Source organism: Lutra lutra, chromosome 9 (assembly GCF_902655055.1).
Source record: "Lutra lutra chromosome 9, mLutLut1.2, whole genome shotgun sequence".
NCBI lineage: Eukaryota > Metazoa > Chordata > Mammalia > Carnivora > Mustelidae > Lutra > Lutra lutra.
In genome coordinates, this window is record NC_062286.1 from 49,999,395 (window position 1) to 50,027,384 (window position 27,990).

The 27,990-nt window shown below is 47.3% G+C and overlaps 1 protein-coding gene across 7 annotated transcripts; it reads right to left on the reverse strand.

The window, feature by feature from the left end:
- Positions 1-1,131: 1,131 nt before the first annotated feature.
- On the reverse strand, positions 1,132-27,985 carry SEMA4F (ssemaphorin 4F). 7 transcript variants are annotated; one of them, XM_047746147.1, is made up of 15 exons: positions 27,713-27,818; positions 26,079-26,129; positions 25,349-25,462; positions 24,629-24,688; positions 24,293-24,391; positions 19,523-19,616; positions 9,816-9,935; positions 9,564-9,715; positions 8,753-8,931; positions 8,390-8,537; positions 8,044-8,266; positions 7,793-7,902; positions 7,521-7,681; positions 3,733-3,791; positions 1,132-3,485 (listed from the first exon to the last, which is right to left on the reverse strand). In XM_047746147.1, exons 2-15 carry the CDS (start codon positions 26,115-26,117, stop codon positions 2,875-2,877), a joined length of 2,169 nt encoding a protein of 722 aa, XP_047602103.1. In that variant the 5' UTR covers positions 26,118-26,129; positions 27,713-27,818; the 3' UTR covers positions 1,132-2,874. The 7 variants fall into 7 exon arrangements, with proteins under 7 accessions (XP_047602103.1, XP_047602104.1, XP_047602101.1 ...); XM_047746148.1 differs by having other exon boundaries at positions 25,349-25,500; positions 27,713-27,787; XM_047746145.1 differs by lacking the exon at positions 26,079-26,129 and having other exon boundaries at positions 25,349-25,500; positions 27,713-27,985.
- Between the last annotated feature and the right edge of the window lie 5 nt (positions 27,986-27,990).

Sequence of the window (27,990 nt, forward strand, 5' to 3'; positions counted from 1 at the left end):
GGGACATAGTAGCCAGGAGGCTCAGGACCCAGCAGAAATGGAAAGGATCCCTTTCCTGCCATCACTCAGCCACCAGTGAACTTTCGGGACTGCTGGGGAGAGGGATGGTGCCTGAGAAAGGAAGTGAGTCAGCCTCCTGCTAGGTTAGGCCAGTGCTGGGGCTCACCTGGCTGGTAAGAGTCAGCAGCCAGCATCCCTCTCTGGCTCTTCCAGTAGGGCGGTGTGGTTAGCAGCAGACCACTGGTTAGGGGGAAGCGGAGAGTCACAATCTATGGATCAGGGGCCAGAGCCAAAAACGAAGGAGAATTTAAGAGTGAGGGCCAGAAAGTGTGCCATCTTTGGAGTCTGGGGCTAAACACTAACACAAGGCCCAACCTGCCCCCTCCCTACAGCTGCTTTACTGTGTGAAGCCAGGCAGGTCTCTGGCTGCCAGAATCCTCGCAACTCTCCCTGCAGAAAGCCTACACCCACCTTTAGCTCCCTTCCCCACAGACAGATCCTCTCCTCCTCACACACCGTCACAGGTAGAAGTCATGCAGCCATTACTCACACTATCTCTGTGGGGGTTGGCTTTACGTTTCTGTGCAATCACTCATGTTTGGGGAACTGAACTTCACACTAACCGAGAGCTGGCTCTTTTCCCTTTATGCCTATTTCCCTCTTCCTCATTTTTTCCTACATTACTCATCTCATTTTCCTCCAACCAGAGTCCTGTCCAAGGACCAAATGCCCCAAATCCACTGTCATCTGGTCCCTTTCCTCCTCAGAGAGACCCCGGGCCCCTCTGACATCTCCTCACCTCTCTTCCTCCCCCAGAATAGAACAAATCCATCACCTTAAGAGAGCAAAGTGAGGATAGACACAAGAACACAAGACCAGTCCCATAGAGGACTAGGAAGGTCACTAAGCTCACGCACATCTGAGGATCATAAAAACCACAGGCCCATCCTCCCAAAACCTGGACATCAGCAGCTAAGACCTGGCCAGAGATGACCTGGGACAGGAAGTCTGTGTGAGGCCACGATTCTCCTCCCGTAGAATGGGGCTTAGGTTGTCTGAGGTGTCATGGTTATCACACGGTTCAGCTAGAGGATTATGGCATCAGAGGTCAATGCTTGCAATAACAACATCTACTGGTGTAGACACTGCTTTATTGTTTACATGTCTTCCCATTCAGTCCTTGCAGCAACCCCGAGGTAGGTATTACTATCCCCACTTTACAGCTGAACAAACCAGTGTTCCTACATTAGATCACTTGCTGAAAATCATACACGTATTAGTGGCAAAGCCGCTGGTAATTCCAAACCCAAGGGGACTCTTTTGAATAGTTCACAGGTTGCTGCCAAGGAGAGTAGAGCCAAAAACTTCAACTGGGAGGGGTTGGATCATTCACTGGAGCTGGGGGGGGGGCAGTCCCTCACCAGGGATGAACGAGGCACATACACGGGCCAAGACCAGAACCGAGCAGAAGCCTAGAGCATCTGGGAGCTGTGAAGCAGGAAGAGGTCATTATGTTTGGTAGGAGTTGATAGTATCTTCAAATACACGCAGAGCCCAGCTTCCAACACCCGGAGAAACAAGAGGGCATCCAGCAGCTGCGAGTCCCAGGGCTGACCACAGCGAACGGGATGGTAGGGCTGGAAGAACTGCCGCTGACTGGCACTCCCTCATCTTGACCACTGGGTGGCGAACTCGAGGCATAGTCCTTTAACTTGGTTAAGGCCTTGAGAAGCTGATGAAAACCATACCCACCCACCCCATCCCCCATAAAAATACAGACTCACGTGTACCGACAACATTTTGCATACGATTTCAGGAAGTCCATGGACCCCAGGTGGAGAACTTCTGACTTAGGGCAAGGGTGTCAACCTGAGTAAAGTCACTGATACAAACCTATTTTTATGCATCTTGAATTTCCTATGACTGTTCCCCTTTTGTTGTCCCTTAATACTTAGAAGGTTGTGAAGTCTTTTTAACGGGAGCCAAAGAGAAAGAACAGCTGTGTGTGGCAGTGGTGGCAGCCGGGAGGCAAAAACAAAGAGAATGATTGGGTCACCCGTACCGCTGTCCCTCCCGCCCAAAAGGTCACTTTGCGAGTTTTTCCTCTACTCAAGAGAAGGGTTATAGGTGATGGGGCCCGGGTGGTGGTTTGTTTCTTTTTAGAAAGGAAAGCCATTCCTTCACTGGCTACAGGGTCTGAAGTTCTGCAGGCAATGCCTCATTCCCACCTTCCCCCATCTGACCCCCCGGGATATACCTGAGCACTGGGTCTGAACCCCAGGGGTACACCTGAGCACCAGCCCAGTCCTGCATGCACGTGTGGCCAGGCCTTCCACAAACACTTGCATACTGACACTCACTTTCATGGAAGGACAACTGGGTTGGGGGACATCTCAGGGCAGAGATTTCATCTTGCAACATGGGGATCATGCACTCCCCACAGAGAATCCCATAAACTAAGAGAATGAACAAAAGAACTTAATGCACACTAGGCCCCACCGCCTCTAGCGCTCTTCGTTCCGGCCAGGACCCACCAGAAGGCAAAGTCAAAGCTACGGCCCATTCCCCAACCTCGAAGTAACGGGCCGAGATAGGGAGCCAAGGCCGAAGGAGCTGCGGTGGATCAGAGGGCAGAAGTGGGAAAACTCCTGATTCACGGGAGACAGCAGCTCTGATCTCTCATGAGAATCAGGAGATCAGCACAGGCCTGGCCCCAAGCCCAGCCAGGCCCAGAGAGGGCAGACACCAGTCTAAGTGATGATGCAAAGACCAAAGAGGACTCATAGCCCATGACCATCTTCCAGGCTCAGTACCCCCAGCATCTCAATGGTCATCCCCCTCCAGTGGTCACCCGTGCACTAGCAGTCACTTGCCCTAGATGGACGTTTCATCACATGTGGCTAGAGGAGCCCCAGTAAGCCGAATGTGGGCTGGGCTCGGACAAGGATCGAGCAGGAAGGGTGGAGGGAAGCCACCAAAGCCACTGCCCCTCTTGGCCAAGGCCAGGGGCAGCCGCTCATCTTCAGGAGAAGGCGAGGGAGGGTCCTGGCTGTAACTCGTGGTCCCAGACGGGGGTGCCCCCAGATCCAAGCCCACCTTGTCTCTAGCCAGAAGCTCCCTCTGTCGCCGTCGCTGCTGACGCCGGCCAATCAGAAGAAGAGTCAGCGATGCTGCAAGAACCCCCAGGAGAAAGCCGGCCAGTCCAGCACCCACTGTGTGGGCCTGACTTGGGGGACCCCGCTGGCTGCTCCACACCAAGCTGTAAGCAGCCACCACACGGGCTGCGCCCCCTTCCTGACATTCGCAGGCATAAGCACCCAGGGCGCCTGGGGTTACTACCACCTCCAGCCCATCCCGCCGGGGGGGAAGTGCAGTCACCCCACCAGGCTGGTGCCACACACAGGACGCCCATGCCGAACTTGGGGAACATGGCAAGACCACGTGTGCCGCTGTAGCCACAGGAACTTCAAACACTACCGGGCGTTCTGCGGAGAGAGAGCAGAGACACGAAAGGCGGTAATGCTACTGGCTGGGCTGTAACATGGTAAATGATGGCATGGTATCAGACCCAAGTAGGGGCCGTGGGGACAAAGATACAAAGGAGATGCCCAAAGACAGTAAGACCATAAGTCACTGGCTGCCATATCTTCCAATTTTTAAAGTGGGTCCCAAATGGACAGCATTCTAGCCCCCTTCACCCACGCCACCCACATTCCCCTAAACCATACAGACCTCCCGGCTCTTTGGGACACAAAGAAGACACATCTGCTGACTCTATGTCTTGGACCAGCCTGTATAGAAGAGAATACTTGGTAAATCCAGTGCCAGCATCCCCTTCTGATTTCCTCAGTACCAATGAACATTCAGTAACAGAATGAAATCACAGCTCCCATCATCTCATAAATCACTCCTGAAACTATCAGTCAACTTTCTCTTAATGTAAAATTTCCCCCCAATATCTCCTTGACTATTCGTGACACTTGCCAAGTCAATTCTAGACATATTTCCAGCAGACCACAGAGAATTAAATTTGCAGTAAGTCTGTTGGAAAGGTGTTCGGAGGGCGCTTTTAAAAAATGCATACTAGTGTTCTATGAAATGTATTTGGGTATCTATAACCACAGGATTTCTCTGGGGAAGAAAAAAAAACATAAAAACTACAGTTAACCTGTTTTCTATTAAGAGAGAAAACTTCTTTTCTATAAAAGTTAATCAAAATTCTATGAGGGTCAGGGAGATGACTTTTTGTTTCATAAAGGCTGCTCTTCTCTATGGAGGAAATTTCTCTCTCCAACACCTGCTTCAAACAACACAATCCTGGTACTTCCAGGATATGTGTGAACTGTGCCTGACAGCAAGGCAGACTGCCTACTCGGAACTCCCTGTCACCACTCCCCAGAGGGAGACCTTCCCCAAGCTATCAGTGGAGATCAAGTTCTATCTGAACACACAAAAGCCTCAAGCAAAGATAGACTCCATTTGAGTGTGAATGCCTTCCACATGAATTAAGGTCCCTGAAATGAGCTCCAAGACTGGTATAAAAACATTAAGTCTTCTGGGTAAAACCAAGGTCACTTAGTTTGGCTGAGAGCTAGGAACATGGGAAGGCCATATGTGCAGCTATAGCCACGGGAACTCCATAGTTTCTTTTTCTCACTTGTATGAATTGAGGTGTGGAGGATAGAGATCATAGAAGTACCAACTTGGTGGGATGCCTGGGTGGCTCAGTCAGTTGGGTGTCTGCCTCTTGATACTGGTTCAGGTCATGGTCTCTGGCTCCTAGGATGGAGCCCCACCCACCTCACCTCAGACTCTGCGCTCAACAGGGCGTCTGCTTCTCTCCTTCTTCCTCTCCCTTTGCCCCTCACCCCTTACATGCACTCTCTCTCTCACATAAGTTTTTTAAAAATGAATTTAAAAAAAAGAAGTACCAACTTGGTAATTTCCTGTATTACCAAGAAATAAACTAGCATATAGACATACCTCACACCCCCCAAACACATATATCTTAAGGGGACCCTGAGTACACAGGATATCCAAAAACAGGATATCCAAAAACAACAAAATTCTTATTTTAATAGGTACTAAAACAATAAAGCACTTGCCTTGTCATAGCATTTAGAAGTTCTCCCAAAAGAAACTACTAAATCAAAGTTCTTAATGAAAAACTGATTCCCAAAAAAAGTCTTTACTTCTAAAACTTTGGTAGCCTTGTGGTTCAGTAATATGTACAAATATACTGTAAATTAACTGGGCTTCAAAATAGGAAATATCAAAGTCAGTTTGAAAAAAAATACTTTCTAAGCAATCAATTAAAAATGTTTCATCAGGGGCGCCTGGGTGGCTCAGTGGGTTAAAGCCTCTGCCTTCGGCTCAGGTCATGATCCCAGGGTCCTGGGATCGAGCCCCACATCGGGCTCTCTGCTCTGCAGGGAGCCTGCTTCCTCCTCTCTCTCTCTCTCTCTGCCTGCCTCTCTGCCTACTTGTGATCTCTGTCTGTCAAATAAATAAATAAAATCTTTAAGAAAAAAAGTTTCATCAAAGGGAATATCATCAAAAATGTGAAAGACTTAAGAAAAACACCAATTTCAATTGATGGACATTGTCTGGATCCTAACTTCAGCAACTATCTTAAAGTATACACTGGCTTTGAGAAAACTGGAAAATTGGAACACTGACTGGATGTCTCATGACATTAAATTTATGGGATAATAATGATAATACAGTTTCATTTTTAATTCCATCTGTGTTAAAGATGTATACTGCCAGATTTATGGATAAAGTGATAAGATGTTCAAGATTTGCTATAAAACAACAGGGAGTGAGTGAGGGTATTGGTGAAGCAAGGTCAGGAGTTGATAGTGTGAAGTTGAGCAACAGATGATAGAAATTCATTGTATTATTTGACTTTTAAATGTTTGAAATCCCTTATAATAAAATGTTTTTTAACAGAGTTCTTGTTGGGGGCAGGGGGCACACCTGGGCGGCTCGGTCGGTTAAGTGCTGACTTCAGCTCAGGTCATGATGCCAGGGTCCTGGAGTGGAGCCCGTGGTGGGCTCCATGCTCACTGGGGAGTCTGCTTGTCCTTCTACCCTCCCTCCACTCATGCTCACTCTCTCTCTCTAATAATAAATAAAATATTTTTAAAATTTTAAAAAGAAAAAAATGAGAGAGAGTCCTGACCTGAGAGAGATATATACTGAAATATTTCTGATGGGTATAATGCCAGGGATTTGCTTCAATGTGACATACAATTTTAAGCTAGCTGCTGAGGGGAAAAGAGATGGTCAGATGCCCCAATGGTCAAAGGAGACCAGTGAAGAGATTGCCAGAATAATCCGGTCAAGAAGTGATGATAGCTTGGACTAGGGTGATAGTGGCAGAGAAGGAGGGGAATGGCTGTGGACTGAGGATATGACAGATGGAGCTAGAGTCAGTACAAACTGCACGACAGCAAGGGCAATTCTGGCTTGGATGGAGGTCCCTTTCTTACAATGATGAAAATCACAGGTAGGGCACGTGAAGGAAAGAGGAAACAACAGTGTGTGCTGAGACTCGATAAGCTTGAGTTGCCTGTGAAGCCTCCCAAGGGACTATCAGGTAGACCACGAGGCAGGGAATCCCACAGGTCAACTAAAGACACATCAGTGGTGGTCAGCAGCACTCAGCATTGAAGATAATGGGAATGTGACCACTTCAAGAGTGTGTGGAAGTGTAAGGAGAAGGACTGAACCCCAAGGGATACCAACATTTGGAAGTGGGATGGAAAAGGAATCAGTAAGGGAGATAGACTGATGCGGGGAGGGAGGAAATCTGGGATTACGCAGGGTCACAGAAGGCAAGAGGATCGCAAGGAAGTTCAGAGGGAGCAGTCAAGAGTGCAAACACTTCTGAGAGCTCTTGTAAAGTGAAAACTGAGAAGTGTGTGGCAACCTGGAGGTCAGTCTCACAGTCAGGGCAGGTCCAGCAGAGAGGCAAGGACACGGATAAGGCAGCACCAGACAGTCAGTATGGACTGACAGATGGGACACACAAGTGACACAAACAGAATCTCACAGACACACACACACACACACACACGCACACAGGGCAGCATTAACAGATGAGAAACTTTTTTTTTTTTAAGTAGCTCCACTTGGGGATGCTTGGGTGGCTCAGTCAGTTATGCATTTGACTCCTGATTTCAGCTCAGGTCATGATCTCAGGGCTGTGACATCCAGCCCAGCATCGGCCCTGCACTGAGCATGGAGCCTGCTTGGGATTCTCACTGTCCCTCTCCCTCTGTACCCCAACCTCACCATCCGCCCCGCCCCCGACTCACGCTCTCAAAAAAGTAGAATAAAATAAAAACGAAGTAGGGTCCATGCCCAACATGGGGCTTGAACTCCTCACGCTGAGATTAAGAGTCGCATGCTCTACCGAGGATCCAGGTACCCTGACAGACGAGACATAGACACAAACACATGGATGGGTCATTGCCCTGGGACAACAGGCACGAGACCGACGCAGCAACACTCACCCGCCGTGCTCGCCAGCATGGGCCACACACGCATCCAGCCGGAGGCTCCAGGCACAGGCAGGGTCTTGGGCCAGAATGCATTCTGAGCAGCTCTGGAGACGGCCACAGTTGGTGGTGTTCACTTGTGTCACCTCGGTCCGGGAGCCCACCAGGAGCCAATTCTACAGAAAGAGAGTGAGGAAGAAGATACTGGCTCTCCCAGACCTTAGGGTAACAAACTGGCTCTGGACTCAGAGGTACCCTCACCAAACTCCCCCAAATCTATAACTCACCTGATACAATTTCATACTCTCAACTGGCTGCGGCTCTGGGAATAAGGCCAGATCCTCCAGGACACTGAGCTGGGCTCCAATCCGCACGGCTCGGTGGAGGTGTCCATCCTCTAGGAAGCAGACAGGTGGCCAGACAGAATGACAGAACCGCCCCTGTGCCTAGTGACACTAACACCTGTACGCGCAGGACCCGCTCTGTGACAGGAGCACGTGTGCCCTGGGTGGGCTCCTCGCTGGGCCGTTAAACATACCTGTCCCCAGGTACAGCACATCATACTCTGTTCCTGAGAGGCTGGTCACCCTGTGCGCCACAACTCGGAGATAGGCTGTATCCGTAGTGACGAGCAGGGGATGGTCATCAGTTGGAAATACTGGCCGGTCCATGAGAGGGTGGTCCCGGATGAAGGTGAGCACACGATCAGGCAGGGAGAGCGATGAGCCAAACTGCTGGAGCTTCATGTTGTTGGTGAGGCACTAGAGGAAACACAGGACAGGGACAGTTTCTCAGGGGCCAGGAAGTGTCTGTGATCCCTCGTTGGGCCCTTTCTCTCCTGTGGCCACCCAGGTGTGAAGTGAAGAGACGTCCTACCCCCTCACCTCTCCAGGTCTGGGCTGGGGGACATCGTTGTCCATGACAGGCAGTCCCCTGTTGCAGTCATGTTTCAGCTCTCTGAAGGAACCATTCAGCACTGTCCGAATGTCTTGGGGTTGGAAGGCACAGACAGCAGAGATGGCCGCCCCCTCCCTGTAAGAGTCACAGGTTGGAGGCAGATATTTGGAGGGAACAAGGGAATAGCAACTCACCACTGACAAATAAGAGGACCCAGGAGAAAGGCAAAGGAAGCCATGAAGCCCACTCCAGGGACAGCCCACCCCCTCTGAAGCAGACAGCACAGACACTGCACCCATTCCCCATCATCTCCCACCCCGTAACTCTCCCCCACACCAGGCTCCCCTCACCACTGGGAGGAAAAGATGCCGTAAAAGATGGGGGTCTCTGATCCGTGCTCAGGTCGGAGAATGGCCATGTCCTGCAGGACACTGGAGGCCCGGCCATGCTCAGGGCCTGGACAGAGTAGGTCAGCCTTCAGAAAGGTCGTCCATCTGTGCTGGAGGGTCTTCCGGCCCCCAAGGTCTCCCTGGGGTGACAAGTGCATGGGAAGATCTCTTTAGAAGAACAACATTGTGGGAGGCATATGGACACCAACAGAGGTTTCCCTGTCTTCAGGGCAGACACAGACAGATGGGAAGACAGATGCACAGAAAAGCAAGGATGGAGGTACAGAGTACTGCAGGGGATAAGGAGATCTGGGGTTGGATGGGGTCACAGTAACAACGGCGGTGACCGAGTTTGTTGCGCACTTATGAAATACCGCCCTACAAGCTTTCCATAAGCCACCTCATTAAATCCTCAAAACAACCCTTATAGCTAGAGATCATTACTATCCTCAACTCTCAGGGGAGGTTCAAAGACGCTAAAGGACCTGCCCAGAGTCACAGAGGCAGGAACTGGTGGAGCCGGGACTTGAACCCAGGACTAGCTCTCAAAAGTTCCTGCCTTTGACCTCTCCACCAGTCTACCTCCTGGGGACAGTGTGTCATAAGGGTAATTATAGGGGTGAAAGGCCAGAGCCTTTCCCCATACTCCCCAAGCTCCCAGAAAAGAAGCTGGGACAGAGGAAAAAAGGAGACAGAGGACAGACACAAAGACAGAGGCAAAGACAGGACAGGCAGAGCAGAAGAGGACAAACAATTGGAACGGTGGTCTCACCGCACACACACGGGCCACCCGTGGGACCTTAATGCGCTCATACGAGTCAAATGCTCGGGAAGTCTCCGTAAAGAAGAAGTAGATCTCATCATCTCCGTCTTCATCCCCCCACTCTGCTGGGCTCAAGGCCACGGCTGCAGCAAAGGCTGGGGCTGGGGAGACCAGTGGCCTCAGATACCACAGACACAGCCTGGGGCCACTCAGCCTCAGCCAGCTCTGTCCCCCACCAAGCACCCCTCCACCTCTCCCCACCGTTAAGCCAGGAGGGCAAGGTCTCTGTCCGAATCCAGTCCTCGGTGCGACCCACAGCCCGGGAGATAATCGGCTCCGTCCCCAGGTAATTTTTCACAGTGGCAGCATAGAGGACACCCCCTGCAGGGCGACAGGGAGGAGACAGGCTGTCAGAGACGACGGAGGGAAGCAAAGGGTTGCAGACACAGCAGCATCTCATTTCCAGTCAACGTAGACACAAAGCGCTCCAGGGTGGGAAAGGCCACCTGTGTTAAGGGAAAACTTCCAGCATGCTGATGTGCAGGAAGGAAGAGGAAGGGCTGCCCTGTGAGAATCAGGCTTTGTCTGTCTGTTGGCTTGTTTGTTGTCATGGCTGTTTTGGGGCCGCCTCTACCCTATACTGTAGTGATGACACCATGACGCTCCAGGAAGGGGGCTCGCTTTGCAGCATGCACGGTCTGACTTCCGCTCTCCCACTCTGGCACATGTCTAAGGGAACTGGTGCTCTTTCTGACTGGGGGTGGACCCTGCTCCGGAACCAGGCACAGCTTTAGGGTGTACCTGCACCCATTGGGGAATTGATCAAAACATAGGTTCCCGGCCCCCGGGCCAAGTAACTCTCACCCAGCAGAGTTAGGGGAAGGTCCAAGAACTAAGTTTAAGCTGCCCGAGTTACCCTCATGTGGGTGATTCAGGACCTCCCTTGGAGGAACACCAGCCTGGGGGATTCGTGAATGCTGCACAGGCAGCCAGAGGAAGTAGCGAGGAGGTACCGTGCAGGAGCAAAGGTGCTCCGGGATGGTGGGGACTGGGGAGAAGACAGAAATCACAGATCCCCACTAGGAAGGGGAGGTACAGCTCTGTGGGAGGAGTCTAAGACACCTATAGCCACCCTATAACACAGACACGCGCTCACATGCAACTAGGAGACAATAACTCAGGGGTAGTAAGTCGTGAGCCCCGGAGGAGTTCTGAGTCTCCCACGAACTCTGGAGAGAACAGAGTGGCATTTCTTCACCACCCACTACATCTGAGCCACTGTGCCATGTGTTGAGCACAACATTGCCTCCAAGAGCCCCCCTTCAAGTCTGGAAGACAAACGTGGGCTCAGGTACCAGGAGACACTGGGGGAGCACAGAGGAGGACCCAGCTACCACTAACCGGGGGGGGGGGACCAGCCCCCAAGAGGTGACATCTGAGCTGGGTCTGAGGAAGGAGCAATTTGCTAGGGGGCTGGACTTCAGGGAGGAAGGCAAGCAGGTGGGGAAGAGAGGAGCCATGTTCAGGGATGTGGGGTGCTCCCTGTGGCTGCAGCTCTGGTGGGGCCGGGCACCTGCTGAGCTAGTGAGCAGAGATGGAGCTGGAGGTGAAAGGTGGGCACCCAATTGTGAAGAGGCTGCTCTGCCATGGGATGTGGACTTTATTTTCCAGGTAAGAGGGAAAACTGCAGATTTTCTTGAAGAAGAGAGTGGCATGACCAGTTCTGGGCTTTAAGAAGATAATGCTAGTTAAGTCCATTCACACACTCCAGGCAAGAGTGGAGACCGGAACTAAGTAGCAACAGAGGAAAGAAAATGGTTAAAAAAAAAAAAAGAAGTAAATAAAATAAAAGGGCTCGATTGGGGGGATATTTCTGAGGCCGAATCAATTAAAAAGATTTGAAAGTCAACTGAATATGAAAGGTGAAAGAATGGAATAAAATAATGTCTTTAAGATCTCCAGCTTCTAAGATGGATGACAGCAGAGGGTGATACTATGAGCAAAGCCAGGAAATGAGAGGAGAGAACCAGATAAAGGAAGTAGTTGGGAATACCAGATGTGGAATGTGCTGAGGTTGAAGTCCCTTCAGGACATGGGATGGGAGACTCTGGAAGGCCATCAGACAGACAACCCAGGCAACAGGGCTAGTCAGGCAACTGGGGAGTCAGGCTTAAGCCTGGCCATGAACATGACAGCCAGGGAGAAAGAGGAAGTGAGAAAAAGGTCCCTGGGGATACCACCATTTCAGGGGAGAGGCTACTGAAGACAACATGGAAAATCAAGTCCGGGAGGCTAGGGAAGCAAGAGAGACTGGTGTGTTGCAAGGTGGTGCAAGGAAGGCCCAGCGCAGGCTGTGCGGACTCATGAGCCTGGAAGGAAGGGGTAGAGCAGGGCCACTCTGGGGGAAGCACCAGCATCCTGGGGTCACAGAGGCCTGAGCAAACTTGCTTGTCTCAGGTGCCGGAAAAATAACCACTATTTTAAAAAATACTTCCTACGAAGCAAAAAAGGGTCAGAAAGCCTCTGAGGGCAGCAGCAGAGGGTTAGAGGGTGGGGAGGGGAGACTATTCTATCCCTGGAGATGGTGAAAAGAATCCAAGTGTTCTAGAGCTCGGAGGCCTGGCTTTGGACCCTGAATACTTACAAGCAGTATGATCTTGGCAAATAAGCTTCAGGAACCTCCAACCTAGAAGGGAGATAACACCACCCTCCACTGGGAGCCCTGCTGAGGGTTAAATGCGATCCAAACGTAGAGCCCACGTAGGGCCTGGCACATGGCCGCCATTCAGTGCAGGTGAGTTGACGCTCTTTGTGAAACCTCAGGGACCACATGCTTGAGTTGTTGCCAGAAGGGGGGCTCTAAAATAGCACCCCATTCCCTCCCAGAGTACTTCAGGAAGGACAAAACCAGGTTGAGGGCATGGTCTGGCAGCACGCGGAACAGGGAATAAGCCAACCATCTGTACTTGCAAGGCGGGTGGAAAACTGATCCGGGGGCGCCTGGGTAGCTCAGTGGGTTAAAGCCTCTGCCTTTGGCTCAGGTCATGGTCTCAGGGTCCTAGGATCGAGCTGAGCATCAGGCTCTTTGCTCAGCAGGGAGCCTGCTTCCCTTCCTCTCTCTGCCTGCCTCTCTGCATACTTGCGATCTCTGTCTGCCAAATAAATAAATAAGATCTTAAAAAAAAACACAAACTGATCCGGAAGCCAGAGTTAGGATGAAAAATCTCCCTACAAGAATTATACACAAAACACTCTACAATCAGAACTGCCACTGAAGCTGTGTCATGGACACCTGAGAATGGAGAGAGATCTGTGGAGGAGACAGTCACGAATATTTAGGAGCATGACTTGGTGCAGGGCGGTGGTGGGGGGTGGCTACAAACAAATATTTTGTCAGGACCCAAAAGCGGGTGGAGGTAAAAGGTCCCAAAAGTTTCTAAGGGATCAACGGGGTCAGTCAGGAACTCCGGAGCCCAGAATTGCCAAAGAGCACACTCACTTGGAGGGAAAGAGCAGAAGGTCACTGACACTAAGGGACAGCAGGAGGGGTCAGACACTCTGGGGGGAAGCAGCAGGGTTCCAGGTAGTCCAGGAGTACCAAGGGGTTTGTAAAACATGCACACACACAGGGCCCAAGGAAAAGGAGCAGCAGTCATCACAGTCACAGTTTCAGGAGGACACAGCATCACCACATGTCCTAGATTCTCCAGAACGGTCTCAATCTCAAATATTATGTTGCATTGTTCATATAACAAAATATTCCTGTATGTGCAATCATTGGCAGGTTAGTACTGAATGAATCAATTCAGTAAACATTAAAACACACATTTGCTATTGGCAAAAGAGAATGATACCCACAGTGCTGAATTCAGTGAACAAGCTGGTTAGAAAAAAAAAATACATCAGGTATGATATAACCCTATACTTTTAAAAGACATGTATATGTCTGCAGACATAGGGAAGATGGGAAGGAGCAACAGCTCTACAGTGTTAATAACACATTTCTGATTAATGGAATTACAATGATTATTATTTTCTCCTTTCTACATTTTTGTACCCACTGAATGCTTGTTGCAATTACCATCTTTCACTTTTATATCCCTCCAAATTAAGATATATTTCATTTTGGAAATACCAAGGGAGGAAAAAAAAAAGATTGAAAGCCACAAAAGATGAATCACAACCAAAGAAACATCACAATTAAAAGTGGGAATAGAGCTCTCCTCACCCAAGGAGACGTAGGTTTCCCAGATGTGTTAGCAACAACACTGACAGCCTCACACACATCATGGCAGTGAGCACTTCCCTGCACCTGGGGTTTCAATTTTTCACTCTGCTACCAAAACAGTCACTTCTAAAGAAGATGTAATTAATAGGATTATTCATTCATTAGCTTTAAAAAAATAAAGGATTTTAAACAAACCCTGGCCTTCCTTCGTCCACTCCCTTTTCTTCACACAGTCAAAGCTTTCCAAGATAGCTAGCTCCTAGCCTAATAGTCTCCATTTCCTTATCCAAGGATGAGGCCAGCTGGATACTTTTTTTTTTTATAGAACAGCCTACGATGAGGACATAATTAGCTAGTTGGAGATGCGGCGTTTATTCTACCTTTTCCTTTGTTGTTCACACAGTATTTCTAACTGTCTTGTTTCAGTGTGTGAATGCTAGTCTTGGAGCAAACACACCTGAATTTAAGAGGTAGGTCTAAGGGGCACCTGAGTGGCTCAGTGGGTTAAAGCCTCTTGCCTTCAGCTCAGGTCATGATCCCACATTGGGCTCTCTGCTCAGCGGCGAGCCTGCTTCCCCCCTCTCACTCTGCCTGCCTCTCTGCCAACTTGTGATTTCTCTCTGCCAAATAAATAAATAGAATTTTTTTTAAAAGAGAAAAAAAGAGGTAGGTCTGACCCCAAAATGCCGGCAGCACGCAGTATATCGGGAACATGTGCAGTGCTTCTTGGCAGATGCAGTCATCGCAAGATACCAGGAGAGCAAAGAGAGATGATTAAACACAGGACAGAGTCCCAAAGAGAAAGAACAAATGCTCCTTCCTCCTGCTCTTCTCAATAAAAGCCTTATCTGTTACAGAATGTTGCTAGGAGAATGGAGGATAACTGACTGCTGTCTCCAGCTGGGGTACACGGGAAGGTAGCAGCACTGTGTTCTCAGAGGAGGGGACTCTGGTGGTGGAGCAGGTTTGGGGGAGGAGAGTGAGGATGATGAGCTTGGTTTGGGACATGCTGACTTTGAGATCTGTGGGACAACTACGTGAAGATGTCTGGAAGGCAGCTGGATACGTGGTCTATAGCTCCACATAACGTCTGGGAGGCATCAGAATGCAGTGGAAACAAATCTGTGAGGCTGGTTGAGACCACAACCACATAGAATGAGAAAAGAACAGGACCCTGAGAGGGGGTCCAAGGAACCCCAACCTTGAAAGGATGAGTGGAAGACAAAGACCCTCCAGAGGAGACAGAAGGAAGTGCCAGTGTTCTTAGGCTAATGTGAACATTACCGTCAAAATATCTGCATTTTTCTAAACTGGAACAGTGCAAAAAGAGACACTGAGAAAATGTTAATTTTATCTAAGCGCAGTACAAATACATGTCATATTTGAAGACAAGATTTCTAAGGCTTTTTCCTAAATAAATGCCAGTACTAATAAACACATGGAAAGTTGTTCAACCTCACTAATGGAGATGCAAGCAAAAATACATAAAATTGGGCTCTGGAGGAGGTCATAATGGACTGTATGTTTTTTGTTTTTTAAAGATTTTATTTATTTGACAGACAGAGATCACAAGTAGGCAGAGAGGCAGGCAGAGAGAGCAAGAGGGAAGCAGGGCTCCCAGCGGAGCAGAGAGCCTGATGCGGGTCTCAATCCCAGGACCCTGGGATCACGGCCCAAGCCGAAGGCAGCAGCTTAACCCACTGAGCCACACAGGCGCCCAACTGTAAGTTTATTAACTGTATTCCCTGGGACTGACAAGGGTGCAATGAAAGAGGCCCTCTTGTCAATGCTGGCGGGACTAACTGGAGGGCAATTTGGCCAAATCCACTGAGTACCATAAAAACCTTTATACTCTTTGGCCCAGCAATTCTACTTTCTGGATGGACTCATATGCAATTAATTAGATTTGTGTAAGGGATTTACATAAACATTTCTGAGAAAAAATTTCTCTGTAGCAATATTTATAAAAGCAATCATTTATCTTACATTTTGAACGTATAATTATATGGGAATAGAGACTGTGCTAATTCAAGTGATGGGAGAGTATGCAATCACTAAAAACCATGTTTTGAATAATTAATTCTATGAGAAAATGTTCAGTATACAAAATTAAGTGGCATATGTGCGATAATGCCAATGTATTACAAATATACACACAGACAAACACAGTAGAAGAAAATACTTGAAAACAGTATTAGTGGCTACCTGGTGATAACTGAATTACAATTGGCTTTTCCATTCCTTCATTATATATTTCTATATTTTCCCAATTATCCACAATGCACACTGTAATTTTTAAAATTTAAACAAGAAATACTCTGCTATTACATTCTAATAATATTTTCATTACTAAAAGCTCTTCTTTCTATTCAAAATACCTCTATTATCCTCAAGGACACTTTTATAAATCCTAACTGGGAATTTAAGTTCTAGTTCTTACATAATGTTGTCACTACTATCTATACTGCTATTTTCAAAACAAAGGGGCAGCAGGATATAACAGATCAACACTGAAAGCTCCAACTGAATACTGGTTCTTGGGTCAAGTTTAAAGAAATTTAAATTATAGCCCTATGAAGTACCAACTTCAGAGGAAAATGTATAATATTGGTATTGACTGTGATTTGGATCGAAGACAGAAAGAGACCTGGAGAAACTAGCCATTCTAAATAGTTAGAAAGTGACTTCTGATCATTTCCATCAGTTATCAGATGAAAGGCAACCTGAAAAAAAAAAAAAAAGATTTAAAACCCTTTTGAGGGGCGCCTGGGTAGCTCAGTGGGTTAAGCTTCTGCCTTCGGTTCAGGTCATGGTCTCAGGGTCCTGGGATCAAGCCCCGCATCAGGCTCTCTGCTTGGCAGGGAGCTTGCTTCCTCTCTCTCTCCATCTACCTCTCTGCCTACTTGTGATCTCTCTCTGTGTCAAATAAATAAATAAAATCCTTAAAAAAAAAAAAAAAAACTTTTGAAAAATGTCTTTCCTTTTTGAAAATGTTCTTTTGTCATACAATGATCTTATTCATGAAAGTTGTGTTCTTAAACCACATGCTAATATGAATTCACCTGCTGACTGGAACACAGAGATTATGTGCAGAAGACGGAGTATAAATATGACTGCTTGAAATAAAGAAAGTATGTTAATTGATTACCTTAGAGTTTGTAATTAAGAAGCCATTTTGTTGATAAAAAAATTATGTAGAATCAAGAGACAACCGATAAGACTGATAAATCTTTCTTAATGACCCAATGACTGGCTCAGAGTTTTGCCAAAGATGCTAGATAAAAAGCCAAGAAAACTACTAACTAAACTGTTTCTATGCAAACATGTATGACTATAATCAAGGTTTCATCAATTTCAACTGCAGATGAATGATAAAAATGATAAATCTTGTATTTATCAGATTGAGAGTTTATGTTCATTTTGTTATTTTATTACTTTCCAAAAAGGGAAGTCATTAACTGTAGGACTAAGTAATTTGTATAGCTAGTTTTTAAGACTTTTTCTATAAAGCCACAAGGAGGAAAAAAATTTCACTGTTAGATCTTGTTTCTCAATTTTTGTTTTTCATAAAATGTAGCCCAAAAGAATGGGTAAAAATCAATTTTACAATAATGAACAGCAAAAGTCAGTAGTAAAGAAAGAAAAAGTAGTACAATGAATGCTGCTGAGTCAACTGATTAGCTAATTGGGAAAAATAAATTTAGATCTTCATCTCGTGCCATTCATCAAAGTAGCTTCCAAACAGATCAAAGAGTTAAACATTTGGGGGAAAAATTTGTAAGAAGAAAAATTTTTATCTGCTCTCTAACTGAAGAAGGGTTTAGCTTAAAGACAAACATAACCACGAAGGAAGAGATATAGATCAGAACACATATCCCATCTGATAATTGGCCCAAGAATAAGAGTATTCTTGGATTTATGAAATCCAAGAATATATATTTGGATCTATATACAGGTGTGCATATATATATGGACTTACCAAAGAAGAAATAAAAATAAGTACTAAAATATGAAAACTTCCTAATATTAACTTTCCTAACATTCAAAGAAATACAAATTAAAACAAGGTGCCATTTTTTAGCCTCAAATTAGTAAAGATTTTTCAAAGTGACAACAATAGTATTCTAGTGAAATTTATGTGAGAAAAAAACAAAACACTCATTCCCGCTGATTTAGGGTGTAAATTGGTACACTCTTTCTAAAAACTCAATTAGCAACAAATAATGAGCCATAAAATGTTCACACCCTTTGATAGAGTAATCCATTTCCGGGAATCTTGAGATAATCTAAAATGAGGACAAAAACTTATGCACAAAAATGTCCATTAGAGTGTTATGGGTATTAGCAAAAAACTTTGAGGTAAACTAAATAAACCTGGAAATCAAATAAACTTATATAAGTGACTTGGGACTGCTTAATTAAATTATGGAATGCTCACAGGAAGGGTAGCATCATATTATTAAAATTTTTCTTCACAAAAAAATTGTTAAATTGGGCGTGCCTGGTTGGCTCAGTCGGTTAAGCATCTGTCTTTGGCTTGGTTCAGGTCATGATCTCAGGGTCCTGGAATCGAGCCCCACATTGGCTCCCTGCTCAATGGGGACTCTCTTCTCTCTCCCCCTTTACCTCCCTCCTCCCCTAACCCTCCCCACTGCTCATTCTCTCTCTCAAATAAATAAAATCTTTAAAAAAAATTTTTTAATTGCATAAAAATGCCTATGATACAAAGTTTCATGACAAAATTCAAAATTAAATCCATGTGGCATGACATTTAAAAGTTTTACAATATACACACACTCATAAAATATCTATTTACCTGTTTGTTTTACACTGTTGTGAGAAAATGGCTAGACTCTCACTGAATTTGAAGGGTGTATGTGGGGGTAGTCTGACCTAAAAGATAGGCTACGTGCCACACAAACAATTCACTTTGTGGTTGCTGCAAGATTACGCATTCTCTAGAAAAGATTTAGGGACCAACTGTGATTGAACCATTGCACACTTGAACTGTATACAGCTTGGTCAAAGGAAGTAAGAGCAGGAATTTGTTTAATAGTCATTACCGATTACTGATTCCTCTGAGCAACAAAGGATTGGCCAGCAAAATTTATATGCACAAGTGCAGATGCAAGGACACACACACATTTGTTTAAAAAGCTAGAAAGAAATATCCCACACTGTTGGCAGTGGTTTTCGGATACCCTGGAACTATGCAAAGCTGGTAGATACCAGACACTCAAATTCCTTCCTCCCATCAAACTATTCACATTGTCCAAGGGCTCTAGAGCCACGTGTAGCTCGTGGCTACCGTTTTAGACAGCACAGATGTAGAACATTTCTATTGTCCCACAAAGTGCTTTTGGACAGTGCTATTCTACAAGATTTCTTAGGTTCTTCTCCATACTTTTTCTAAATGTATTACAATATGCATTGTAGTAGATTCCTCATATAAATGGGGGTGGGAGGGAGAGCATTATGAGAAAAGAAAATGAGGTTAACAGAGCAAACACTCACACTAGAGGTGCAGAGAATACATACTCTAGAGAAAACCCAGGGGAAGAATCTGGGGAAAAGCAGGAGGGCACAGGCACTATGGGAAGAACAGGAAAGGCCAGAAAGAGACAGGGGAATAATAGACATTGCAAGGAAAGGAAAGAAAGACACAGAAATCCCAACAGCAGGGGTGGGGAAGGAGGCAATTATGGCAAGGAGCCACAGGTTCTGGGATCTCCCCACTCACCAGCCATTACAGCTGCTGACCGCTGAGCTGGCTCAAAAGGACATTTCCCCCGGCCATTCTCAAGTCTTTCAACCTGCTGGAAACTGGACACATCCTACAGACCAGAAGGGGGCAATTGATTTAGGGTCATGGACAGGCTCATAGTGAGAATTACAAAGATGGTCAGATGAAGGAAATGCTCAATTTCCATTCATCTCCCATTCATCTGCTACCATCCCCATAACTCCCAGTCTGCTGTTCTGATTCACCCACCCATTCCAGCATTTCCCATCTCTGCCATCCCCCTTTTTGCCAGTTTATTCCTCTTCCCGCTATTCCCCTAGTACCAATACCCACATGCCCTGCTGAAGGAACCCCACGGATGGTCCTAAAAGACACTAAGAGGCCGAGAGGCAGATCTCTCCTCCGAAATGCTAGGATTTGCAACTGGCTGGGGACTATGTGACAGGACAGGGAGGACAAAGGGAAGAGAACAGGCCCCCTGACAGCTGGAATTCTTAGGAAGGGTAAAGAAGAATGCAGGCTAATATAAGATCATCTGAAGCCCAGAGGCTTAGAGAGAAGGGCCTTCCTCCCTCTACTCCTACCCCAAGGATAAAGGACAGGACCAGAGTCAAGGATACATAGAAAGGGGGAAGGGAATCCGCAAAGTTAGCGAAGACCTGAAACTCAGGTCAGAATTTGAGGATTTGGCAAGTAACCGCCTTCTTCATTCAGCGACTACAGCAGGACTGACCTGGACAGGAGGCGAAAGATGGAGGAGTCCGCCAGGACTAGCCAGAAATTACCTTACCTGAACACCAGCACTAAGTCATCCTTCAAGATAATATCCAAAAATGGAAACCAGGTTTGACTTCAACCGGAGACGGGCAGAGAAGTTAATGGTTAGGCTGGTTAGGAATTGAAGTTATGGCATGGAAGAGGCAGACATGACACGTCCAGTTCACTAGGGAGGGCATATGGTGTCACTGGAGCACAATTACACTGATGGTGGATGGAGGAACCACACTTAGCGCCTGAGTGTAAGTATACTATGGGCCCATTCTGACCACTTGTCTAGTAACTACCGTCCACAAATATGGTTTTGTTTTACCAAGACAGCCTTGAACAGGGCCTGTTAAAATCAGGTGTGATCTGAGGTCCCCAAAAAGGGAATACTGGGTCAAGAGAGTCTTCCAGAATGAGGGAGCCCACAGGGGCACAAGCAGCCCACCTGTGTGGCAGTGGGGGCAGCCTAGCCTGAGAAAAGAGATGGATGACAGCTCAGTGAGAGATTACCAAGATGCTTGGACACTTCGGACAAAGATTAAAACATGCTGCCAGGGTTCTTCTTACCTGTCCCCAGAAAGGCAGCAGTAAGCTCCTCCTCTCCACACTGCCTAGCCATGCTTGCGATTTACACCACAGGTTAATATAACTATAGTATCAGTCACTGCCTGGATAAATTTTTGAGCAAGAGACTGACAAAATGGCTCCCCGCTGCCTAGAATACAAACCTGTTGGCCCAAATTACTTCCTTTCTACTGCTCAAAATGAACACTTTCTTCCAAAACCTGGAAGAAACCTTTCTTTCTTCCAGACCTGGATCCCTTGGTATTCCCAAAAAACAAATCACGCTCTCCCATTCCTGTGCCAAAGACTACCCCCTTACGTTTCACCAAGGACCCCTTTTCTCAGTCCTCATCTTCCTCATCTTTATGGTGCAGCTGGTAATTTTGGCTCACCCCCTCCTTCAAATAGTCTGTCTTCTCTTTGAAAGTCTACCATCCTCCCCTATCTAATTTCTGCTTCTCTATCTCCTTTGGTTGCTTCTATTTTCCTTTCTAGACCCTAACTATGTAAAAATCTATCCTTAGTCCTCGTCACATATACTCCAATGACCTCACTCATTCTTACATTTCCAGTTAGACTTTCTGTGCAAATTATTCCTCAAATTCTCTGAAAGTTTGATGCCTTCCAATCTCTGGTCTGTGTCTGCACTTGGCAGCTGGACTTCCTCACACAGATGGCCTATGAGCCCCTTAAAACTCAGTAGGTCAAAACGAGTCCTCATCCAGTTTCCCCAAATGGCATCACTATATTATGTAGGCTTATAATTTTTGAGCAAGTGAGGCTCCTATTAACTAGATAGGTTATGCTTACTGTCTCGTCAAAGTGACATTTAGTTGGGGTCTGAAGGGGATAAGACCCCTCCGCTACAGTCTCTGCTGAAGGTTGGGATTCCTCATTGTATCATCAGTTGTGTGGAAGCCAAGTCCCTCCAGATGAAAGACAGAGCTAGGCAGGAAGGCTCTCAGTGAGCTGTACGGCTGGAATCCATCCTTTGGCTTTGGCCAAGAAGAGTTCTTGAGAATAAGAATGCACCTTCCCCGGGTGGTTAGGGGGAAAAAAAGAAAAAAAAAAAAAAAAAAGATGGTCCCTGTCACATGAAACAGAACAAATGTCACAAGACACTGAAACCAGATAAGGTGTTCTGTGCTGCAGGCTGGATTAGAAGAACAGGGTTGTGGGGCAGAATGACACATAGCTGGATTTAAATCTTGACTCTACCTCTGCCAGCTACATATTAGACATGGTGTCTAACTTCTTGGAACTTCCATTCCCTTGCTTGAAAAATGGATATAAATAACACCTAAATATCACAGTGCAGTGCTAAGAACTAAACTCAGTCTCGAATGTAAAGTCCATAGTACCACACCTGGGACAGAGTACATCTTCAACACAACGGGAAGTCTTGTCATTGCTATTGTTAAGTCTAGCATTCTCCTCTGTTAACTGCTAAAATTCCCTCAACAAAGCCAACTAAAATATTTTCCTCCAACGTCCAATGAGCTGTCACTGAATGGCAGCACTCCACATTGTTAGACTGGGGTTGGTGGGGGGGGTGGGTCCGGTGCTTGAATTCCCTTTTGCAAGACCCTGCGTTTCTCTGAGCAATCAACTCTGAGTGAGTGGTCAAAGCTCGCACGTAATAGTTATACATGGTCTCAAAGTCATCACTCTGGGACGTGAGAGGTTCAGCACTAGGGATAAGGCAAGAACTTGCTTAAACAGAAAGGAGTTGCCAGGTAGCAGGATCAAACAGTAAAGGCACGAGAGCATTGAGGATGCCTAGAGGGCGGTCTTTGTATATGGCTTGACGAGTTAACACAGCTGATTTCAGGGGCAGGGAGCTGTACCCTATATTCTCCTACAAACACGCTTTGACCAAAGGATGGTTTTTCATTTCAAATACCTGCTAGGTAGGACAGTTCAGAGAACAAGATCAAAGTCATGGGAGTGCAAAGGCAGACCCTGCGCTTCACTCTGGTTGTTGAATTTTCTCATGAATGGATAGGAGTCCAATCCTGACAGGATGTACAGAAAACATTTTATGTCTATACAATCTAACAACCATTAGGGTCCCCTCAGGGAGCCAAGGAAGAAGAGAAAGCTCTAGGAGACTAACTGAAAGTGATCATGATGTCTCTGAGCCATGGCGCCGGTATTCATACCCACAGGGCCCCCAAGTGTGTGCAAGCCGGAAGAAGACCTATGTGGCAAGGGTAGTTCTACCACTACTTCCCAAGCTTCGTGAGAACTGTAAGGAAACCATACACTCAACATCACCTGATGGGATATAGAGATTTTCAATACCACCCCGAACTGGAAACCTTCCCAAGATGAGGAAGCTATCCACACCCCAGTGAAGAGTCTTTCATCCACATTACGAAAAGGACGCAACCAAAGACCGGCTAACCTCGGGGGCAGCCCAGATGGACTGACTGGGTCAATCAAACATATAAATTACAGCATTCAAAGCCAGAGATACGAGGGTCATCTTCAATAAGGAGGGGTTTGGACAAATGCACTGATGAGATCCAGGTGGCAAGGAGTGCTCCAGTTTGCAGAAGGGGTAAGTCAGAATCTACGGTTAAGGATCAGGGCTGGAAAAGGGAGTCATTGCACTCCTCCTATTGCTCCTTGGAGCAGAAAGGAAAGCCACTGAATACAAAGAACATGGGAGGCTTTTGACTCATCCTAGGTTCCTGTCACAAGTGTGTGCTGGCAGAGGACCAGTGACTGACTGCTGGATAACTGATGGAAAAAGCTGAGTTCAAAAACATCAAGACCTTCCTGAGATGCCACCAGTCCCCTTACCTCCAGAAGCCATGACTAGCCTAGAGGTGATCAGTGGTACACATGTCCCAAGCCTGCCTGAGTGTGAGAGTAGAGAGGCCCAGGGCTCCAGCAGCAATGAACAGGACCCAGAAGAAAATGTGACTGACAGAGTGCCCACTTTGAAGGCAAGATCCGGGTACTGTATTAGTGGGCAGTGACCTCAGAAGCCATGAGAGCAGAGGGTCACAGCCCACACAGAATGAAGTTGGCAGTGGAAGTGGGAGAAGAGAGTGAGAGAGAGTCACATGCCCTGGGACAAAGAAGCAGGCATGGATTGTGCTGATTAAGAAATGGACCTAGGCTGCCTGGACAAAGTGTACACAGAGCAAAGGAAACATGAGTTACTGGCCTCTGAAGTCTCTCCTAGATTTATCCTCTCCGGGGATTAGTTAGCATCCCTAATTCCCTTTACCGTCTCTCCTCTCTCTACACTCTGTATACCTTACCTTCTACAGACAACCTCCTCCCCCTCCCATGGCAGACAAAGGCTCCACCCTGTGAGGACATCCCTCACCCCCAATGTGTATCATGCACAAGTGTTGCCTTAAGCATGCCCCCCCTCATGGTCACTCACAGAAGACCCTTCCCATCCTCCCACCCGTCACTCACAATAACCCCGCACTTCGGATCAAAAGCGAAGGTGCCACAAGTGAGGAGGTGAGAGGCATTGGCAATGGCGAGAATCTGGACAAAATTGTGACATTCGTCCTGGGGGTCAGAGATGGTTAGAGAGAATTAGAAGCAGCAGGTACAATGAAAGGTAGGGTAGGACAGTTAGAGGCAGCTCTGGGACAGTTAGAGGCAGCTCTGAGATCAGAGATGACTGGTGATGACATGGCGTTAGAGTCCCTAGAGATGGGAGCACTGCAGGGGACAGACACAAGAGTCAGAGGCTGGAACTAGATCTCAACTGACACTCAGGACAGGGACGAGATTCACACCTACCTCCTTCTTGCCTTTTTTCCTGCAGTTCTGTCTATGGGCTTCAGGCACCATCCAGTCAATCTGAGAAAAGAGAAGTAATTGTTTCTTCCAGATTCTCCCCAAATTCCTCCCAAGTCAGGGTAGGTCAAATAGTTCCACAACCTCCATCAATTTGAGAACTTCAGAGCCCCCCACCCCCATCCCGACCCCGACCACCACCACCACTGATCAGAGCATTGTTTTTTAAACTGGAATCCCCACCCATTAATGAGTAATGAAATCAACTGCTTTTATTTTTAATGAAATAGGATATATCAGAATGTATCACATATAGGGGAGTAGATATTATTTCAAGAAAGGGGTCTTTCAATACACACTTCCTGTCCTGGGTCAAATGCATCAAATATTTCTTACTAAGGGGTGGTCAAAAAAGTTTAAAAGCTATTGCCCTAAAGAAAGGTGATTCTAATGATTCCTCTGCCCACAGTGACCTGAAACCTGGTCACTGTGGCCTCCTCCCTTGTCATGAACCTCCCTCATAGCCTCCTCAGTCACCCCCCCTCTGCCGTCACCTTTAGCGAAGATAATGAATATTCTTCCTATGTTCAATTTCACCAACACTCCCCCTCCTACCATCACCACTGTTACATATTTGGTTATTATGAACACCCCCCCATCAATCCCAAAAAACTATGTATCTAATCACATGCTCTTGGGGTCATCCCCACTTTGATCTCTCACCCTGCGGGGTCTCTCCCCTGAGAAGGGCAGGGATAAAGCGAAGATGGTGTCCCGGGCGCCGACATAAAGTGTATGGGAAGCAGGATCCACAAGGAGGACAGAGTAATTATATGTCTGAGGGACAGTGAACCGGGTGAGATAGGAGTCAGCCTCTGGCAGGAAGAGAGGGTGAGAGGGGAGAGTGATATCAGCCATTGCTTCATAAGGGTTGGGTCCACAAGGGCAAAGCTCAAGAGCTCAATTTCTGTTTTCTTCCAAGTACCATTTATTTAGCAGCCAGGAGGGTGAAAAACAGAGCTTTTACAGGCCAACCATCAAACCTCCCCAAAGAGAGAGGACTGAGGAGGCCAGAATATTTAGCACACAATGCAGTCAAAAATGCTTTTTCTCTAAAAATGGAATGTTTTATTAAAATAACAGCATAAACATTAAGTCTAATTTCTATTCACAGCAATATGATACATAATTTGAAAATTCCTATAGAAGGTGTAAGTACTTCCCTCTCAATTTCTTTTTTTTTTTTAATTATTACTTATTAGTAACTTCTTTTTACTTAGAAGGGAAACAATTCACTCTTTTCACCAACACTTTAGGAGACTATCCCCTGTCTCCCCCACTGCTCTTGTCCTTCCCAACCCCACCCCATTTCCACCCAGAGAGGTAAAGGGTAGACAAGAGTGTGTGCTTTGGAAATGGACCAGCCTGTGTTTAATGTGGCTCTGTCACTTACCAGCTGTATGATCTTGAATAAGTTACTTGCCCTGAGCATCACTTTCCTCACCTGTAAACACCAACAACCAGGCTTGTTGACAGAATTAAGTGAGATAACATATGTGGAAGCAACTGACATGTACTACATGTTTCAAAATGGCTCCTTTCTTTCTTACCTAGGCATGTGCTCCATTTGGGCCAAACCTAAACTTCGTATCATCATTCAAAACTCTATTTAAAGGTGATGACAAATAAGTCAGCATGAATTTACCTTCTTAGCTCACTCTGGGGCCCCTATCCCTGCACCAACACAGCTCTACGTGCTTCGCCCTCTCAGCCACCCTCAAGACAGAATGGCTCCAAGCCATTCATTCCTAGTTGTGCTGATGTATGGGGCCCCACCCACCCCATCTTCCCACACCCAAATTCAGGTCTATGCTGTACCTGCCTATACTCTCATGCTCATTGTAAGTCCTGGAACACCCAAATTCCCTGCATATCCCCAGCTCCGTTTCACTCTGCTATCTAGACTTCTCTGAATTTCTGGTTATCAACCCAGCCAGGCAACCTCAATTCTATCTCATGGCTATTGCTCAAGTACAGACAAATCCCCAGTCTCTGACCACAAGTTTGTCTTCTGGATTCATAGCAACCCTAAATGTCACTAGTCTGAAATTCAGACTCTACACTACTATTACCCACTTCTGAGGTTTTGCCAATAGGTTGTCCTTTCAGCTTCACTAGCTCTGTCTGCACAGGAAGCTAACACTCATTGTCCACGGAGAAGAAAACAAGGTCAGCGGCCATGCTCACGCCCACCTCAGCAGAAAGCCATTAAAGTGTGAATCACTCCAATGACCATTTTTAACCTTGTGGCATCCTCTGCCTTCTTCCTCATCTCCTTCCTTTGTTTTCTCCTTCTGAATATTTTAGAAATCATTTAAACAGAATATTAAACCAACTCACTGAACGGTTTCCCAACATTCAGTGTAGGGAACGAGTAGAGAGCAGGCAATGCTGAGGAGTTGAGAGGGTTACGATGGATCATAGTCCAGAGAATGGGAGTTGTGTCAGAGCTGTGAGAGGCCTGGGAAGTGGGTTAGGGAGAAGAGGGCTACCAGCAGGGCAAAAAGCTTGCAAGCAGATATAAACGATGATAAGGGAATGGATTTGAGAAGTGAGCAGATGGAAATGCTGAGCTGGAGAAGGATGGGCAGCTTGAATTGAATGACAGACCAATGAGTTTGGCAGAAGAACAGGCGTCAAGCTGGCGTGAGGGACATCGATGTACGTTTGGGAAGACAGAATAAGGGAGAGGGAACTCAAATGGAGGACCTCAGGAATTCCCCATCCCCTGCCCGGGGCTCAGCGTCCGCGTCTGCCTGGCGAGGGGCTTAACCCTCTCTCGGTTCTGCGAGTAAAGGGCCGCGGGATCCACCGGGGCGTGGCTTGCGAGCCGAAGCGCGAAGCGGAGGAGCGATGCGGTGGGGCAGCACCGCGTGGGGGTCCCGCCCTGGTCCTGGCGGGGCGTGGGCGGCGCGGGGCCCCACTGCGCCTGCCCGGGTCCGTAGGGAGAGCAGGTGGGTGCGGGCACCTGCAGGTGGGGTCTAGGTGGGGTGCGAAGGGCTGAGGGCGGGGGCGCCCACGCCTTACCGGAGATAGGAAGCGAGGTCCTGGGCACCGAGCGGGGGACGCGGCCGGATACTGGGCCACTCAGCACCGCCAGCAGCAGCAGCGGGAAGGGCGAGGCCGGAGGTGGCAGGGAGCCCAGGGGGCGCAGCGTGGCAGAAGCCAGCATCTTTGGCTCCGCCTGGCCGCTGGGTGGGGCGCGTCCTGCCACCTGCGCTCAGAGCCGCGGCTCTGCCGGCCTCGGCCCAACTCGGATCTCCTCGGTCCGGTTCGGCCTGCGTCGGCCAGAAAAGAACGCAACC

What these genes read in the sequence shown, in the direction of transcription:
- SEMA4F (XM_047746145.1), bottom strand. Translation starts at nt 27,857, where the DNA reads ATGCTGGCTTCTGCCACGCTGCGCCCCCTGGGCTCCCTGCCACCTCCG. An exon ending in CAGGGGAGAGACCCCGCAGG is followed by an intron (nt 24,689 to 25,348) that starts GTGAGAGATCAA and finishes CTCTTTTCTCAG; the next exon opens with ATTGACTGGATGGTGCCTGA. An exon ending in CCCAGCCCAGACCTGGAGAG is followed by an intron (nt 8,267 to 8,389) that starts GTGAGGGGGTAG and finishes TGTTTCCTCTAG; the next exon opens with TGCCTCACCAACAACATGAA.